Source organism: Rhinolophus ferrumequinum, chromosome X (assembly GCF_004115265.2).
Source record: "Rhinolophus ferrumequinum isolate MPI-CBG mRhiFer1 chromosome X, mRhiFer1_v1.p, whole genome shotgun sequence".
In the NCBI taxonomy this organism is placed as follows: domain Eukaryota; kingdom Metazoa; phylum Chordata; class Mammalia; order Chiroptera; family Rhinolophidae; genus Rhinolophus; species Rhinolophus ferrumequinum.
The window spans coordinates 81,270,070-81,283,513 of record NC_046284.1 but is presented as its reverse complement, the minus strand read 5'-3'; the positions used below and the strand labels follow the sequence as shown (position 1 = coordinate 81,283,513).

The following is a 13,444-nucleotide window of genomic DNA, read 5'->3' as shown; positions in this document are numbered from 1 at the left end:
GTGATATATCCAGCATTGTTCATTTTTCTTAAAATTGCTTTGGCTATTCATGGTCTTTTGTGGTTCCAAACAAATCCGATGATTTTTTGTTCTATTTCTTAAAAAACTGACATTGGAATTTTGATGGGGGATTGCATTAAATATGTATATTGCTTTGGGTAATATGGCCATTTTAATTATGTTGATTCTTCCAATCCATGAGCACGGAATGTCTTTCCATTTCTTCGTGTCTTCTTCAATTTCTTTTAAAAATGTCTTGTAGTTTTCAGCATGTAGGTCCTTCACATCCTTGGTTAAGTTTATTCCTAGGTATTTTATTCTTTTTGCTGCAATTGCAAAGGAATTTTTTTTTGTAGTTCTTTTTCTGAGATTTCATTGTTAGCATATAGGAATGCAATGGACTTTTTTTTTTTTTTTTTTTTTTTTTTTTTTGCTTTTTATACCACTTTATTCCAACCTGAGCACCTCATTATAAAACTAAACACTGGTGAACTGTTTTCCTTACTAATTCTGAATTACTGTAAATTTACAAGTTCTGCTAGCAGTTCAACACTTAAATAGATTAAAGCATCTCTGACACATGGTAGATTTCATAGAATGAAAATACCTAAAACAATTAGTGCAATATACTGAACTGATTGAAATAAAATGAACTTTGGAAAACAAGCGTGCAAGGTTGTTACTAACATATCGAAATACTTATGTTACAAATTACTGGTACATTGTTTATTATGGTTCTAGTCATGCAGGAACAACTGAAGCTCCTTCCTTTCAAAGGGAGTGAGGAGGAAAAAATTAGCTGTTTTAGTAACTGTACATTTTGTATACTTTTAAGCAACTCTTAAATATTACAGAAAAGTAATAAACATATGGAAACTACAATGCAGTACCCTATTTACAGTACAGCTGAAGATCGAATCTAAAATAATCAAGTTTGAATGTACAAAATTGTTAGTGCATTGACTATTTTATGTCCAAGGGAACAAAAGCCCCCTCCCTGCCCCAAACAACAAAACCTATGTAATGGCCAGCAGTGATTACACAGAAATCACAGACACCTGGTTTGTTTCACTTTTGTTGAAGAGCTCACATGTTTGAAGGGAACACTACCATTAAGATACGTTCATCAGTTTTCATATTTCTAAAACAAGATGCGGTTACATATTTTTTTTTTACCCCAAAAATGGGGACCGGTACAATTTAGATGCCATTAATGTTCATTTTTTTTTTCCACATGAAGATGTGGGATTACTTTTTCTTGTGGGTAATTTGCTAAAATGTGGAATGTATACTTTAAATATGAATACTAAGAGAAATTACTGGTTGCCTGAATACTGTAGCTAAGCATAAATATATTTAGAACCTGCTTCTAAAAAAAGAATGTTTTTGAAAAGCTCAATTTATTAAGTTCCAAATCTTTTTCAGAGAACGGGCTGGCTAACCGAGGGTTCAGATAGTCATTTGTCTATACCCCTGGTGATAAGAAATGATTCCCCCTAACCTTTCAAGGAAACAAGTGTACACACAGCTCTCATTTCCCCCTTCTACTGATGAAACATTAGTCAGAGGGTCACATGCATGTTATTAAAAATTAAGTTCAAAACACTTAAAATAATTCTGTATTAGAAACTTGACTCTGTCATAAGTCTCTTCTTTTTGGAAGTCATACTGAGCTGGTTAAATGCTCCAATTTCATTGTTAACATTTAGGAAGCAGAAGAATATTCCAGCTAGTTCAAACTGGAGGTTTAGTTACTACAACACTGACTCCTGGTTGGCTGCGTGGGCTCAGTAAGGTCTACTCCTCTTCCCCGGGCAGAATTTGCTCCTGGATTCTGTGGTTCATTCTTGGGCAACTTTTTTGCTATTGCCATGAATATTTTATTTACATTCATTGATGTTTTAGCTGATGTCTCCATGAATAATAAACTGTTGTCATCTGCATAGGACTGTGCTTCCTGGAAATCGACAGCTCTTTTATTTGCAAGATCAGCTTTGTTTCCTGATAAAGCTATTACAATGTTAGGACTGGCTTGCCTCTGAAGTTCTTTAACCCAATTTTTGGCTCTGGCAAAGGACTCCTCATTTGTGATATTATATACAACTATGGCTGCTTGTGCTCCTCTGTAGTACATTGGTGCTAGGCTATGGTATCGTTCTTGACCAGCTGTATCCCATATTTCAAACTTTACTGTCGTGTCATCAAGACACACAGTTTGGGTTAGAAAAGCAGCCCCGATGGTACTCTCTTGAAATTCATGAAATTGGCCTTTCACAAAACGAAGCACTAGGCTTGATTTGCCAACAGCAGACTCTCCCAGAAGTACTAGTTTGAACTGGCATATTTTATTTCCAGTATTTGGTCCATTGGGTCTTGTTGCTCCTCGATTAGCCATGTCCAAATTTGAAAGAAGTCCCTAATTTCAATCCCTTAAATGAACTTCCAGGATGCAAGGTGTCAATTTTTTCCTTTCTGGAGACCAAGAAACCTGAGACTGCAGCACGCGGAGCTGCGGGGCTGAAGCTTCCTGGCAGCAGGTCCCAGGCGTAGCCCGACAAAAGGCTGAAGCTGTGGCTTTGGTGGCTGCGCCTCTCTTTCTCGTGCCGCTCCCCTCAGACTCGCAATGGACTTTTGTACGTTGATTTTGTAGCCAGCAACTTTACTGTATTCGTTCATTGTTTCTAATAGCTTTTTGGTGGAGTCTTTAGGGTTTTCTATATATAGCAACATGTCATCACCAAAGAGTGACAATTTAACTTCTTCATTCCCAATGTGGATGCCTTTTATTTCTTTCTCTTGCCTGATTGCTCTGGCAAGGACTTCCAACACTATGTTGAAAAGCAGAGGTGATAGGGGACAGCCCTGTCGTGTTCCTGAACGTAGAGCAAAGGGCTTCAGTTTTTCACCATTAATTATGATATTAGCTGAGGGTTTGTCATATATGGCCTTTATTATGTTAAGGTATTTTCCTTCTATATCTATTTTATTAAGTGTTTTAATCATAAATGGATGTTGTATCTCGTCAAGTGCTTTTTCTGCATCAATTGATATAATCATATAATTTTTGTCCTTTATTTTGTTTATGTGATGTATCACATTGATGGATTTGCGGATGTTGAACCATCCTTGTGCTCTGGGGATGAACCTCACTTGGTGGTGATGAATGATCTTTTTAATGCATTGTTGTATTCAATTTGCTAGAATTTTGTTTAGGATTATTGCATCTGTATTCATCAGAGATATTGGTCTGTAGTTTTCTTTTTTTGTGTTGTCCTTACCAGGTTTTGGTATCAGGGTAATGTTGGCCTCACAAAATGAGTTGGGCAGTACTGTCTCTTCTTCAACTTTTGGGAAGAGTTTGAGCAGGATTGGTATTAGATCCTCTTTGAAGGTTTGTTAGAATTCACTAGTGAAGCCATCTGGTCCCAGACTTCTGCTTTTGGGAAGGTTTTGGATGACTGATTCAATTTCGTTACTGGTGATCGGTCTGTTTAGATTTTCCAGTTCTTCATGGTTCAGCCTTGGAAGGCTATATGTTTCTAAGAACTTGTCCATTTCTTCTAGGTTTTTGAATTTGGTGGCATATAGTCCTTCATAGTATTTTTGGATGATCCTTTGTATTTCTGTGGCGTCCGTGATAACTTCCCCTTTTTCATTTCTGATTTTGTTTATTAGTGTCTTCTCCTTTTTTATCTTAGTGAGCCTAGCCAAGGGTTTGTCAATTTTGTTAATCGTTTCAAAGAACCAGCTCTTTGTCACATTCATTTTTTCTATTATCTTTTTGTTCTCTATTTCATTTAGTTCTGCTCTGATTTTTGTTATTTCCTTTCTTCTGCTGACCTTGGGTTTCATTTGTTCTTCTTTTTCTGGTTCTTTAAGGTGTAACATGAGGTTATTTATTTGAGTTTTTTCTTGTTTCTTGAGATAGGCCTGTAGTGATATAAATGTCCCTCATAAAACTGCTTCCTCTGCATCCCCCAAAGTTTGGTAGGATGTATTTTCATTGTCATTTGTTTCTATGTCTCTTTTGATCTCTCCTTTAATTTATTCTTTGACCCGGTCGTTTTTTAAAAGTATGTTGTTTAATCCCCATGTATTTGTGTTTTTCCCTGCTTTCTTTTTGCAATTGATATCCAATTTCAAAGCCTTGTGATCAGAGAATATGCTTGGTATGATTTCAATCTTCTTAAATTTGCCGAGGCTGATTTTATGTCGCAATATATGGTCTATCCTTGAGAATGTTCCATGTACACTAGAAAAAAATGTATAGTCTGATGTTTTAGAATGAAGTGCTCTATAAATGTCAGTTATGTCCATTTCATCTAATGTGTCATTTAGGGCTGCTATTTCGTTATTTATTTTCTGTTTGGATGATCTATCCATAGCTGTCAGTGATGTATTTAAGTCTCCTAGTATAATTGCGTTTTGGTCAATTTCTCCCTTTAGTTCTGTTAGTAGTTGCTTGGTATGTTTCAGTGCTCCCTGATTGGGGGCATAAATATTTATGACTGTTATGTCTTCTTGTTGTAAAGTTCCCTTTACCATTATGAAATGTCCCTCTTTGTCTCTTATTATCTTTTTCACCCTGAAGTCTGTTTCATCTGATATCAGTATGGATACACTTGATTTTCTCTGGGTACCATTTGCTTGGAGTGTCAATTTCCACCCTTTTACTTTGAGTCTGTTCTTGTCCTTGTAGCTGAGATGTGTCTCTTGGAGACAGCATATGGTTGGGTTTAGTTTTTTGATCCAATCTGCTACTCTGTGACTTTTTATTGGTGAGTTCAGTCCACTTATATTTAGGGTGATTATTGATATGTGAGGATTTCCTGTCTTTCTATCTTTAGTTTTCTGGTAAGGCTGTGTTTCCATTGTTTCTTTGCCTTTTTGTTGTTGTCCGTTATTTCTGTGTGGTGGTATTGTATGATGTTTCCCTCTGTTTCTTCTTTTATTACAGTATATATTTCAGTTCTGGATTTTTTTTTTGAGTCGTTACACTTAAGTTTATGTAAAAGAAAGTTTGATATTTAGAGTATTCCATTTTCTTCAGCATGCTTACTTTCTCCATTCCCATATTCCGGTTCAGGCCTTTACTGTCCCCCTTTTTATGTTTTGGTTGCCACAAATTGTCCCTGTTGATGGTGGTCGAATAGCCTCCTTTAGTATTTCTTGTAGTGCAGGTCATGTATTTGAAAATCCCCTCAGCTTCTGTATGTCTGGAAAGGTCTTTATTCCTCCTTCATAGCTAAAGGATATCTTTGCTGGATCTATTAATCTTGGCTCATAATTTCTCTCTTTCAGTGGTTTGAATATTTGGTTCCACTCCCTCCTGGCTTGTAGAGTTTCTGCTGAAAACTCTGATGATAATCTAATGGGCTTTCCTTTGTAGGTTACCGTCTTCTTTTCCCTGGCTGCCTTGAGGATTCTTTCTTTGTGGTTGATTTTAGACAGCTTCAATACAATGTGCCTTGGAGAACGCCTGTTGGGATTGAGGTAATTAGGTGTTCTATTTCCTTCTTGGATTCGAGGATTTCCTTCTTGGATCGACAATTTGTTTGAATATATTCTCTGTTCCCTTCTCTGTTTCTTCTCCTTCTGATATGCCCATTATTCTTATATTGCTCTTTCTGATGGAGTCAGAAAGTTCTTGTAGAGTTCTTTCATTTCTTTTAAGTCTCAAGTCTCTGTCTTCTTCCATCCATGCCATTTCCAGGTTTCTATCTTCGATGTGATTGATTCTTTCCTCCATCTCGTGAACTCTACTACCTAAGCTGGCTATCTCATTCTTCATTTCTTCTATTGAGTTCTTAATCTCCAGAAATCAATTTGGTTCTTTTGAAAATTTCAATCTCTTTCATAAAATGTTCATGTTGTTCTTTGATTGTGTTTCTGAGTTCATTAAACTGTCTTTCTTTGTTTTCTTTCATCTCGTTGAGTTTTTTCAGAACTGCAATCTTTAATTCTGTGTCATTTAAGTCACAGATTTCCATATCTTTAAGTTCCTTTTCTGGGGACTTTTCACTTTCTTTCTGAGCTGTCTTGTTGCCTTGGTTATTCATGGCAATTACTGATTTATTTTTTTGTCTTCCTAGGTATCTATAGGAGTGGCTTCTGCAACAGGTTTATAGGAAGAGGTCTTTCTTTTGTTTTCCAGTACTTGTTGGTAGAATGTTTTATTTTTCTCTCCGAATGCAGCCTGTTTGTCTCTCTCACACTGTAGTGCTATGATTTCTCTGCACTATTCTAGCTTCTCACACAAAGGGGGGATTCCCTGGGAGATGGACTTCTCCTCTGTTAATAGTTCGCCTGGGTCACAGGGCGCAGTGTCCGTGTGGGTATGGCAAAAAGCTTTTGAAGTTCCAAAGCTCTTCCTGCACCAGATTCAGAGCCTGTGTGTTTCAGCAGTTCTGTTTAGTCCTTCAGGGATCTTCCCTGATAGGTGGGGACAGGGGCAAGTTGAGTTGTGAGAGGCGACCCAGAGCAATGGCGGTGACCACCACCACAGCTGGTCCTGCTTACACAGCTCCCTCCCCTTTGCCGGAACTAGTTGTGCTGCAAATCTGTGTCTGTGTTCCATAGTTCTCAGAACAGCAAATATTCTGTTCTATTGATCTGACACCCTACTGTTTCACTTCTAGCACCGGGCATGTGGGGGCGGGGTGAGTTCTGGGAGGGTAGGGAGGATGCGGCTAGTCTCAGTGTCTAAGGCTTCCGTTCTCTGCTCAGCAGTAAGAGCTTAAACCACCGTTTTCAGCCTTCTTCCCTCAGTCTTTTCTCCGAGGTCTCTGCTGTGAGCATTGGGTTCATCCGTGTTATATGCTATCCCCTCAGCCCTGTGGGCCATAAATGGAGCCCTAGCAGTCTGAGTTCTTCCCTCTACCGCAGCTGCGGTAGCTTTGGGATGCAGCGAGCTCGGAGCACTGAGCTAGGTCTGCGTCCTGCGCCCGCGCAGATCCGTCTCCGCACTTCTTTCCCGCCTCCCTGGCTCGCGTGATTCGCCCACCTTTAGGTGAATTCAGTAGTGGGCCTCTTCGTCTTGCCTGTCTGCTGTGCAGGGAGTCCTTTGTGGAGTTATAATTGTTTGATTTCTTGTAAATTCCAGGGGAGATTTACAGAGGTTCACCTCACACCACCAGTTTGATGACGTCTATCTTTCGTTTTCTTTACAGTGTCTGCCTTGATCTATTTGGTTTGGTGTCATTACTTTTAGAAAACTCAGTCATTATTACATGAATTATTTCTTTTGTTGCATTCTTTCTTTTCTTTTTGGTATTCCCATTATGCAAGTTGCAGTTATTGTAATTGTTCCACAGTCTTGTATATTCTGTTTTATCTTTTTCTTCTTCTTTTTTTTTAAATTTCAATTTTGGAAATTTCCATTGACATAGTTTTAAGCTCACTGATATTTTTCCTCAGCTATATTCAGTTTCTTGATGATCTCATCAAAATCATCCTTCATTTATCTTCCAGTGTTTATGATTTCTACTGTTTCCTTTTGATTTTTTTTTTTACTCTGCTTCCATTATTTATCAGTTCTTGCATGTTTTCCACTTTTTCCATTAGAACTCTTAGCATATTAGTCATAGGTATTTTGAATTCCTAGCCTTATAATTCCAAAATCTCTGCCATATCTTAGTCAGGTTCTGATACTTGCTCTGTCTCTTCAAGCTGTGTTTTGTGTTTTAGCATGCTTTGTCATCTATGTTATTGTTGTAGTTTGTTTGTTTAAAGCTGGACATAATATACTGGGTAAAAGAATCCGGTACTGGATCAAGTAGTGAGCTTCTGATCCAGTAAGCTGTGATTCTCTGTTATTTGTCTATCCAATTTTGGGTGTAGTGGTTTGCCCTATGACCTCAATTCTCCAATGAATCTAAGAAGAGTTATTTATTTTCAGTTTGTTCATATTTTTTCTGTTGTGAGGAAGGGAATGACAACTTCCAAGCTCCATCCATGTTGGAGTGGAGATTGGAAATCCCTATTTTTCATTTAACCATCTTTATTTTTAAAATAGCTTTAATGAATTATAATTGATATAATTAAAGTACACTTATTCATTATAAATATTCTTTTTATTTTATTTTATTTTACTTTTTTAAAACATTTTTTATTAGTTTCAGGTGTACAAAACAATGTGCTAGTTAGACATTTATCATTTAAATCTCTCACACAGTGACAACCCCCCCCATCTACTACCCCTCTGACATCGCACACAGCCATTACCTTTCCACTGTCTCTATTCCTAATGCTGTACTCTGCTTCTTGTATATATATATAAAACTGTAGTTGGCGTTCATTATTGTTCAGCTTCAGCTTCAGGTGTACAGTGCAGTGATTAGGCATCTACATCATCCCTGAGGTGGTCTCCCTAATGAGACAAGTGTCCATCGGATACCAAACAAAATCTTTACAACATTATTCATTACATTCCCCAAATTGACTTTTCTATCCCTTGGCAATCTTGAGGTTGCCGACTGTGCTTTCTAATCCCCTCACCTTCCCCTCCTTATCCCCACCCTGCCTCCCATCTAGCAACCCTCAGTTTTTCCTCTATGTCTCTGAGACTGTTTCGAATTAGTTCATTCATTTATTCTTTTCTTTAGATTCCACATATAAGTGAGATCATGTATTTGTCTTTCTCTGTCTGACTTATTTCACTTAACATAATGTTCTCTAGGTCCATTAATATTATTGCAAATGGTAAGATTTCATTCTTCTTTATTTCATTCTTCTAATACTTGGTTGTATAAATGCACCATTGTTTCTTAATCCAGTCATCTACCGATGGGCATTTCGGTTGTTTCCATGTCTTGGCTATTGTGTATAGTGCTGCAATAAACATAGGGATGCATACATTTTTTTGAATGTGAATATCTCCGAGTAGATATCTAGGAGTGGAATTGCTGAGTCAAAAGGTAGTTCCATTTTCAGATTTTTGAGATACCTCCATACTGTTTTCCATAGTGGGTACACCAATCTGCAATCCCACCAACAGTGCACAAGGGTTCCCTTTTCTCCACATCCTCACCAGCACTTGTTGTTTGTTGATTTCATTATAAATATTCTTGATCTTTACTCTGAGGTATAGTAGAGTTGCTTGGAAACAGTTTGATCCTGTCTTTTTTTTTTCTTTTAAAAACTACTACTACTCCTACTACCAGTATTGCTATTAAAATTTTTTTTTCATCCCTCACCCTCTCCCCTTTGGCAACCATCAGCATATTCTTTGTATCTGTGGATCTGTTTCTGTTTAGTTTTGTTTACTCATTTGTTTTGAGTTTTTTAGATTCAATAAATAATTGAAATCGTATGGTATTTGTTTTCCTTTGCCTGACTTATTTCACTGAGCATAATACACACTAGTTCCATCCATGTTGTCATAAATGGCAAGATTTCATTCTTTTGTATTGCTGAGTAATATTCCATTGTGTGCGTGTGCGTGTGTGTGTGTGTGTGTGTGTGTGTGTGTATCAAATCTTCTTTCTCCATTCATCTATCCAGGGACATCTTGGTTTCTTCCATATCTTGACTATTGTGAACAATGCTCAATAAACGGGTGCGTATATCTTTTTGAATTAGTGTTTTAGATTTATTTGGGCAAATATCCAGAAATGGGATTACTGGATCATAAGGTACTTCTATTTTTAATTTTTTGAGGTGCCTCCAAACTGTTTTCCATAATGGCTGCACCAATTTTTAATCCCACCAACAGTGCATGAGGGTTCCCTTTTCTCCACATCCTCAACAATACTTGTTGTTTGTTGATTTATTGATAATAGCCATTCTGACAGGTGTGAGGTAATATCTCATTGTGGTTTTAATTTGCATTTCTCTGATGATCAATGACGTTGAGCATCTTTTCCTATATGTCTGTTGGCCATCTCTATGTCCAATTTGTAGAAATATCTATTTATGTCCTCTGCCTATTTTTTTTTAAATTAAAGTTTATTGGGGTGACAATTGTTAGTTAAATTACATAGATTTCAGGTGTACAGTTCTGTATTACATCATCTATAAATCCCATTGTGTGTTCACCACCCAGAGTCAGTTCTCCTTCCATCACCATATATTTGATCCCCTTTACCCTCATTTATCACCCCCCTCCCCCCTTACCCTCTGGTAACCACTAAACTATTGTCTGTGTCTATGAGTTTTTGTTTCTCATTTGTTTGTCTTGTTCTTTTGTTGTTTTTGGTTTATATACCACATATCACTGAAATCATATGGTTCTTTGCTTTTTCTGTCTGACTTATTTCACTTAGCATTATGATGTCAAGATCCATTCATTTTGTCACAAATGTTCCTATATCATCTTTTCTTACTGCCGAATAGTATTCCATTGTGTATATATACCACAACTTCTTTATCCATTCATTTATCGAAGGACATTTTGGTTGTTTCCATGTCTTGGTCACTGTAAATAAAGCTGCAATGAACATTGGAGCACATGTGTCTTTATGGATAAATGTTTTCAGACTTTTTTGGTAGATACCCAGGAGAGGGATTGCTGGCTCATTCGGTAATTCTATTCGTAAGTTTTTGAGGAATCTTCACACTGCCTTCCATAACGGCTGCACCAGTCTGCATTCGCACCAACAGTGTATGAGAGTTCCTTTTTCTCCACAGGCACTCCAACACTTGTTCCTATTTGTCTTGTTGATGATAGCCATTCTGACTGGGGTGAGGTGATATCTCATTGTGGTTTTGATTTGCATGTCTCTGATGATTCGTGATGTTGAGCATTTTTCATATGTCTATTGACCATTTGTATGTCCTGTTTGGAGAAATGTCTCTTCAGGTCCTCTGCCCATTTTTCAATTGTTTTTTTTTTTGTTGTTGTTCAGTTGCATGAGTTTTCTTGTATATTTTGGATATTAGCCCCTTATCAGAGGAGTTGTTTGCAAAAATCTTCTCCCATTCAGTTTGTTGCCTCTTTATTTTGTCGATGGTTTCTTTTGCTGTGCAGAAGCTTTTAAGTTTCATATAGTCCCATTCATTAATTTTAGCTTTTACTTCCCTTGCCTTTGGAGTCAAATTCATAAAATGCTCTTTGAACCCAAGGTCCATAAGTTTAGTACTGCAGTTTATTGCATAGAAGTACTGCAGTCTTCTATGCAGTTTATTATTTCCGGTCTTATGCTTAAGTCTTTGATCCATTTTGAATTAAATTTGGTACATGGTGACAGATAGCAGTCTAGTTTCATTCTTTTGCACGTGGCTTTCCAATTCTCCCTGCACCATTTATTGAAGAGGCTGTCTATTCTTCATTGTATATTTTTTGCATCTTTGTCAAAAATTATCTGTCCTTATTTGTGTGGTCTTATTCCTGAGTTCTCAATTCTATTGCATTGGCCTACGTGTCTGTTTTTCTGCCAATACCATGCTGTTTTGATTATTGTTGCCCTGTAGTACAGGCTAAAGTCAGAGACTGTGATAACTCCAGCATTATTCTTTTTTCTTAAGATTGCTTTGGCTATTCGGGGTCTTTTGTGTTTCCAAACAAATCTAATGATTTTTTGTTCTATTTCTTTTAAAAAATGCCATTGGGATTTTGTGGGGATTAGACTAAATCTGTAAATTGCTTTGGGTAATATGGCCATTTTAACTATGTTGATTCTTCCAATCCATGATCACGGAATGTCTTTCCATTTCTTTGTTTCTTCTTCAGTTTGTTTTAAAAAGGTCTTATAGTTTCCAGGATATAGGTCTTTCACATCCTTGGTTAAGTTTATTCTTTTTGCTGCAATCGCAAAATGAATTGTTTTTTTATTTCTTTTTCTGAGATTTCATTGTTAGTGTATAGGACTTTTGTATGTTGATTTTGTAGCTGGCAACTTTACTGTATTCGTTCATTGTTTCTAATAGCTTTTTGATGGAGTCTTTAGGGTTTTCTCTATATAGCATCATGTCATCTGCAAAGAGTGACAATTTAACTTCTTCATTCCCAATTTGGATGCGTTTTATTTCTTTCTCTTGCCTGATTGCTCTGGCGAGGACTTCCAACAGTATGTTGAAAAGCAGAAGTGGTAGGGGACAGCCCTGTCGTATTTCTGAACGTAGAGCAAAGTCTTCTGACTTTTTTTTAATTGGGTTATTTGGGTGGTATTTTTTGGTATTGAGTTGTCTGAATTCTTTATAAATTTTGTGTATTAATTCCTTATTGGATGTATTATTGGCGAATATCTTCTCTCGTTCATAGGTTGTCTTTTCATTTTGTTGATGGTTTCCTTTGCTGTGCAAAAACTTTTTATTTTGATGTAGTTCCATTTGTTTATTGTTTCTCTTGTTTCCCTTGCCTGAGGAGATGTATCAGAAAAAATACTACTAAGAGCAATATCAGAGAGTTTACTGCTTATGTTTTCTTCTAGTAGTTTTGTAGTTTTGGTTGTTACATTTAAGTCCTTAATATGTTTTGAGTTTTTTCTTGTATGTGGTGTAAGAAAGTGGTCTAGTTTCATTTTTTGCAGCTACATGTCTGTCCAGTTTTCCTAACACCATTTATTGAATGGACAGTCTCTCTTTCCCCATTGTATAGTCTTGTCCACTATGTCACAGTTTAATTGACCACATAGGCATTAGTTTATTTCGAATATCTCTATTGTGCTCCATTAATTTGTGCTTGTTTTATGCCAATATCATGCTGTTTTGATTACTATAGCCTTGTATTATAGTTTGATGTCAGGTAGTGTGATACCTCTAAGTTTGTTCTTTCTCAAGATTGCTGTGGTACTTTGGATCTTTTGTGGTTCCAAATAAATTTGGGATTAATTGTTCTAGTTCTGTGAAAAATGCCATTGGTATTTTGATAGGCATTGCATTGAATTTATAGATTGCTTTGGGTAGTATGAACATTTTAATGATGTTGATTCTTACTATCTATGAGCATGGTATATGCTTTCATTTATTTGTATCTTCTTATTGTTTGTATTTTGATTTGCAGATATTGAACCAACCTTGCATCCCAGGAATAAATTCCACTTTATTGTGGTGTATGATCTTTTTAAGGTAGTGTTGAATTCGGTTTGCTAATATTTTGTTGAGGATTTTTGCATCTATGTTCAACAGGGATATTGGCCTATACTTTTCTTTTATTGTAAAGTTTTCGTCTGGTTTTGGAATCAAGGTAATTTTAGCCTCGTAAAATGAGCTTGAGATCTTAACTCTCTCTTGCATTTTTTGGAATCGTTTGAGGATACGTGTTAGTTCTTCTTTGAATGTTTGGTTCACCTGTGAAGCCATCTGGTCTAGGACTTTTGTTTTTGGGAGTCTTTTGGTTACTAATTCAATTTTTGTTAGTAGTAATTGGTCTGTTCAGATTTTCTGTTTATTCTTTTTCTTATTATTTATCTATTTATTTATTTTATATTAGTTTCAGGTGTACAAAACAACATAATTAGAAGCACAGTGCTGTGGGTGCTGCAGTCTGCATGAGCCATGTGTATAA

General features: G+C 36.6%; 1 protein-coding gene across 1 annotated transcript; it reads right to left on the bottom strand.

Annotated features, from left to right (window-relative positions):
* Positions 1-1,174: 1,174 nt before the first annotated feature.
* LOC117017475 (ras-related protein Rab-5A-like) lies at positions 1,175-2,615 on the bottom strand. The gene has a single exon (XM_033098145.1). The coding sequence runs from the start codon at positions 2,393-2,395 to the stop codon at positions 1,748-1,750; it is 648 nt and encodes a 215-aa protein (XP_032954036.1). The 5' UTR covers positions 2,396-2,615; the 3' UTR covers positions 1,175-1,747.
* Positions 2,616-13,444: the final 10,829 nt, after the last annotated feature.

Bases quoted from the DNA above. Each gene is read 5' to 3' on its own strand.
- LOC117017475 (XM_033098145.1), bottom strand. From the start codon at position 2,395: ATGGCTAATCGAGGAGCAACAAGACCCAATGGACCAAATACTGGAAAT.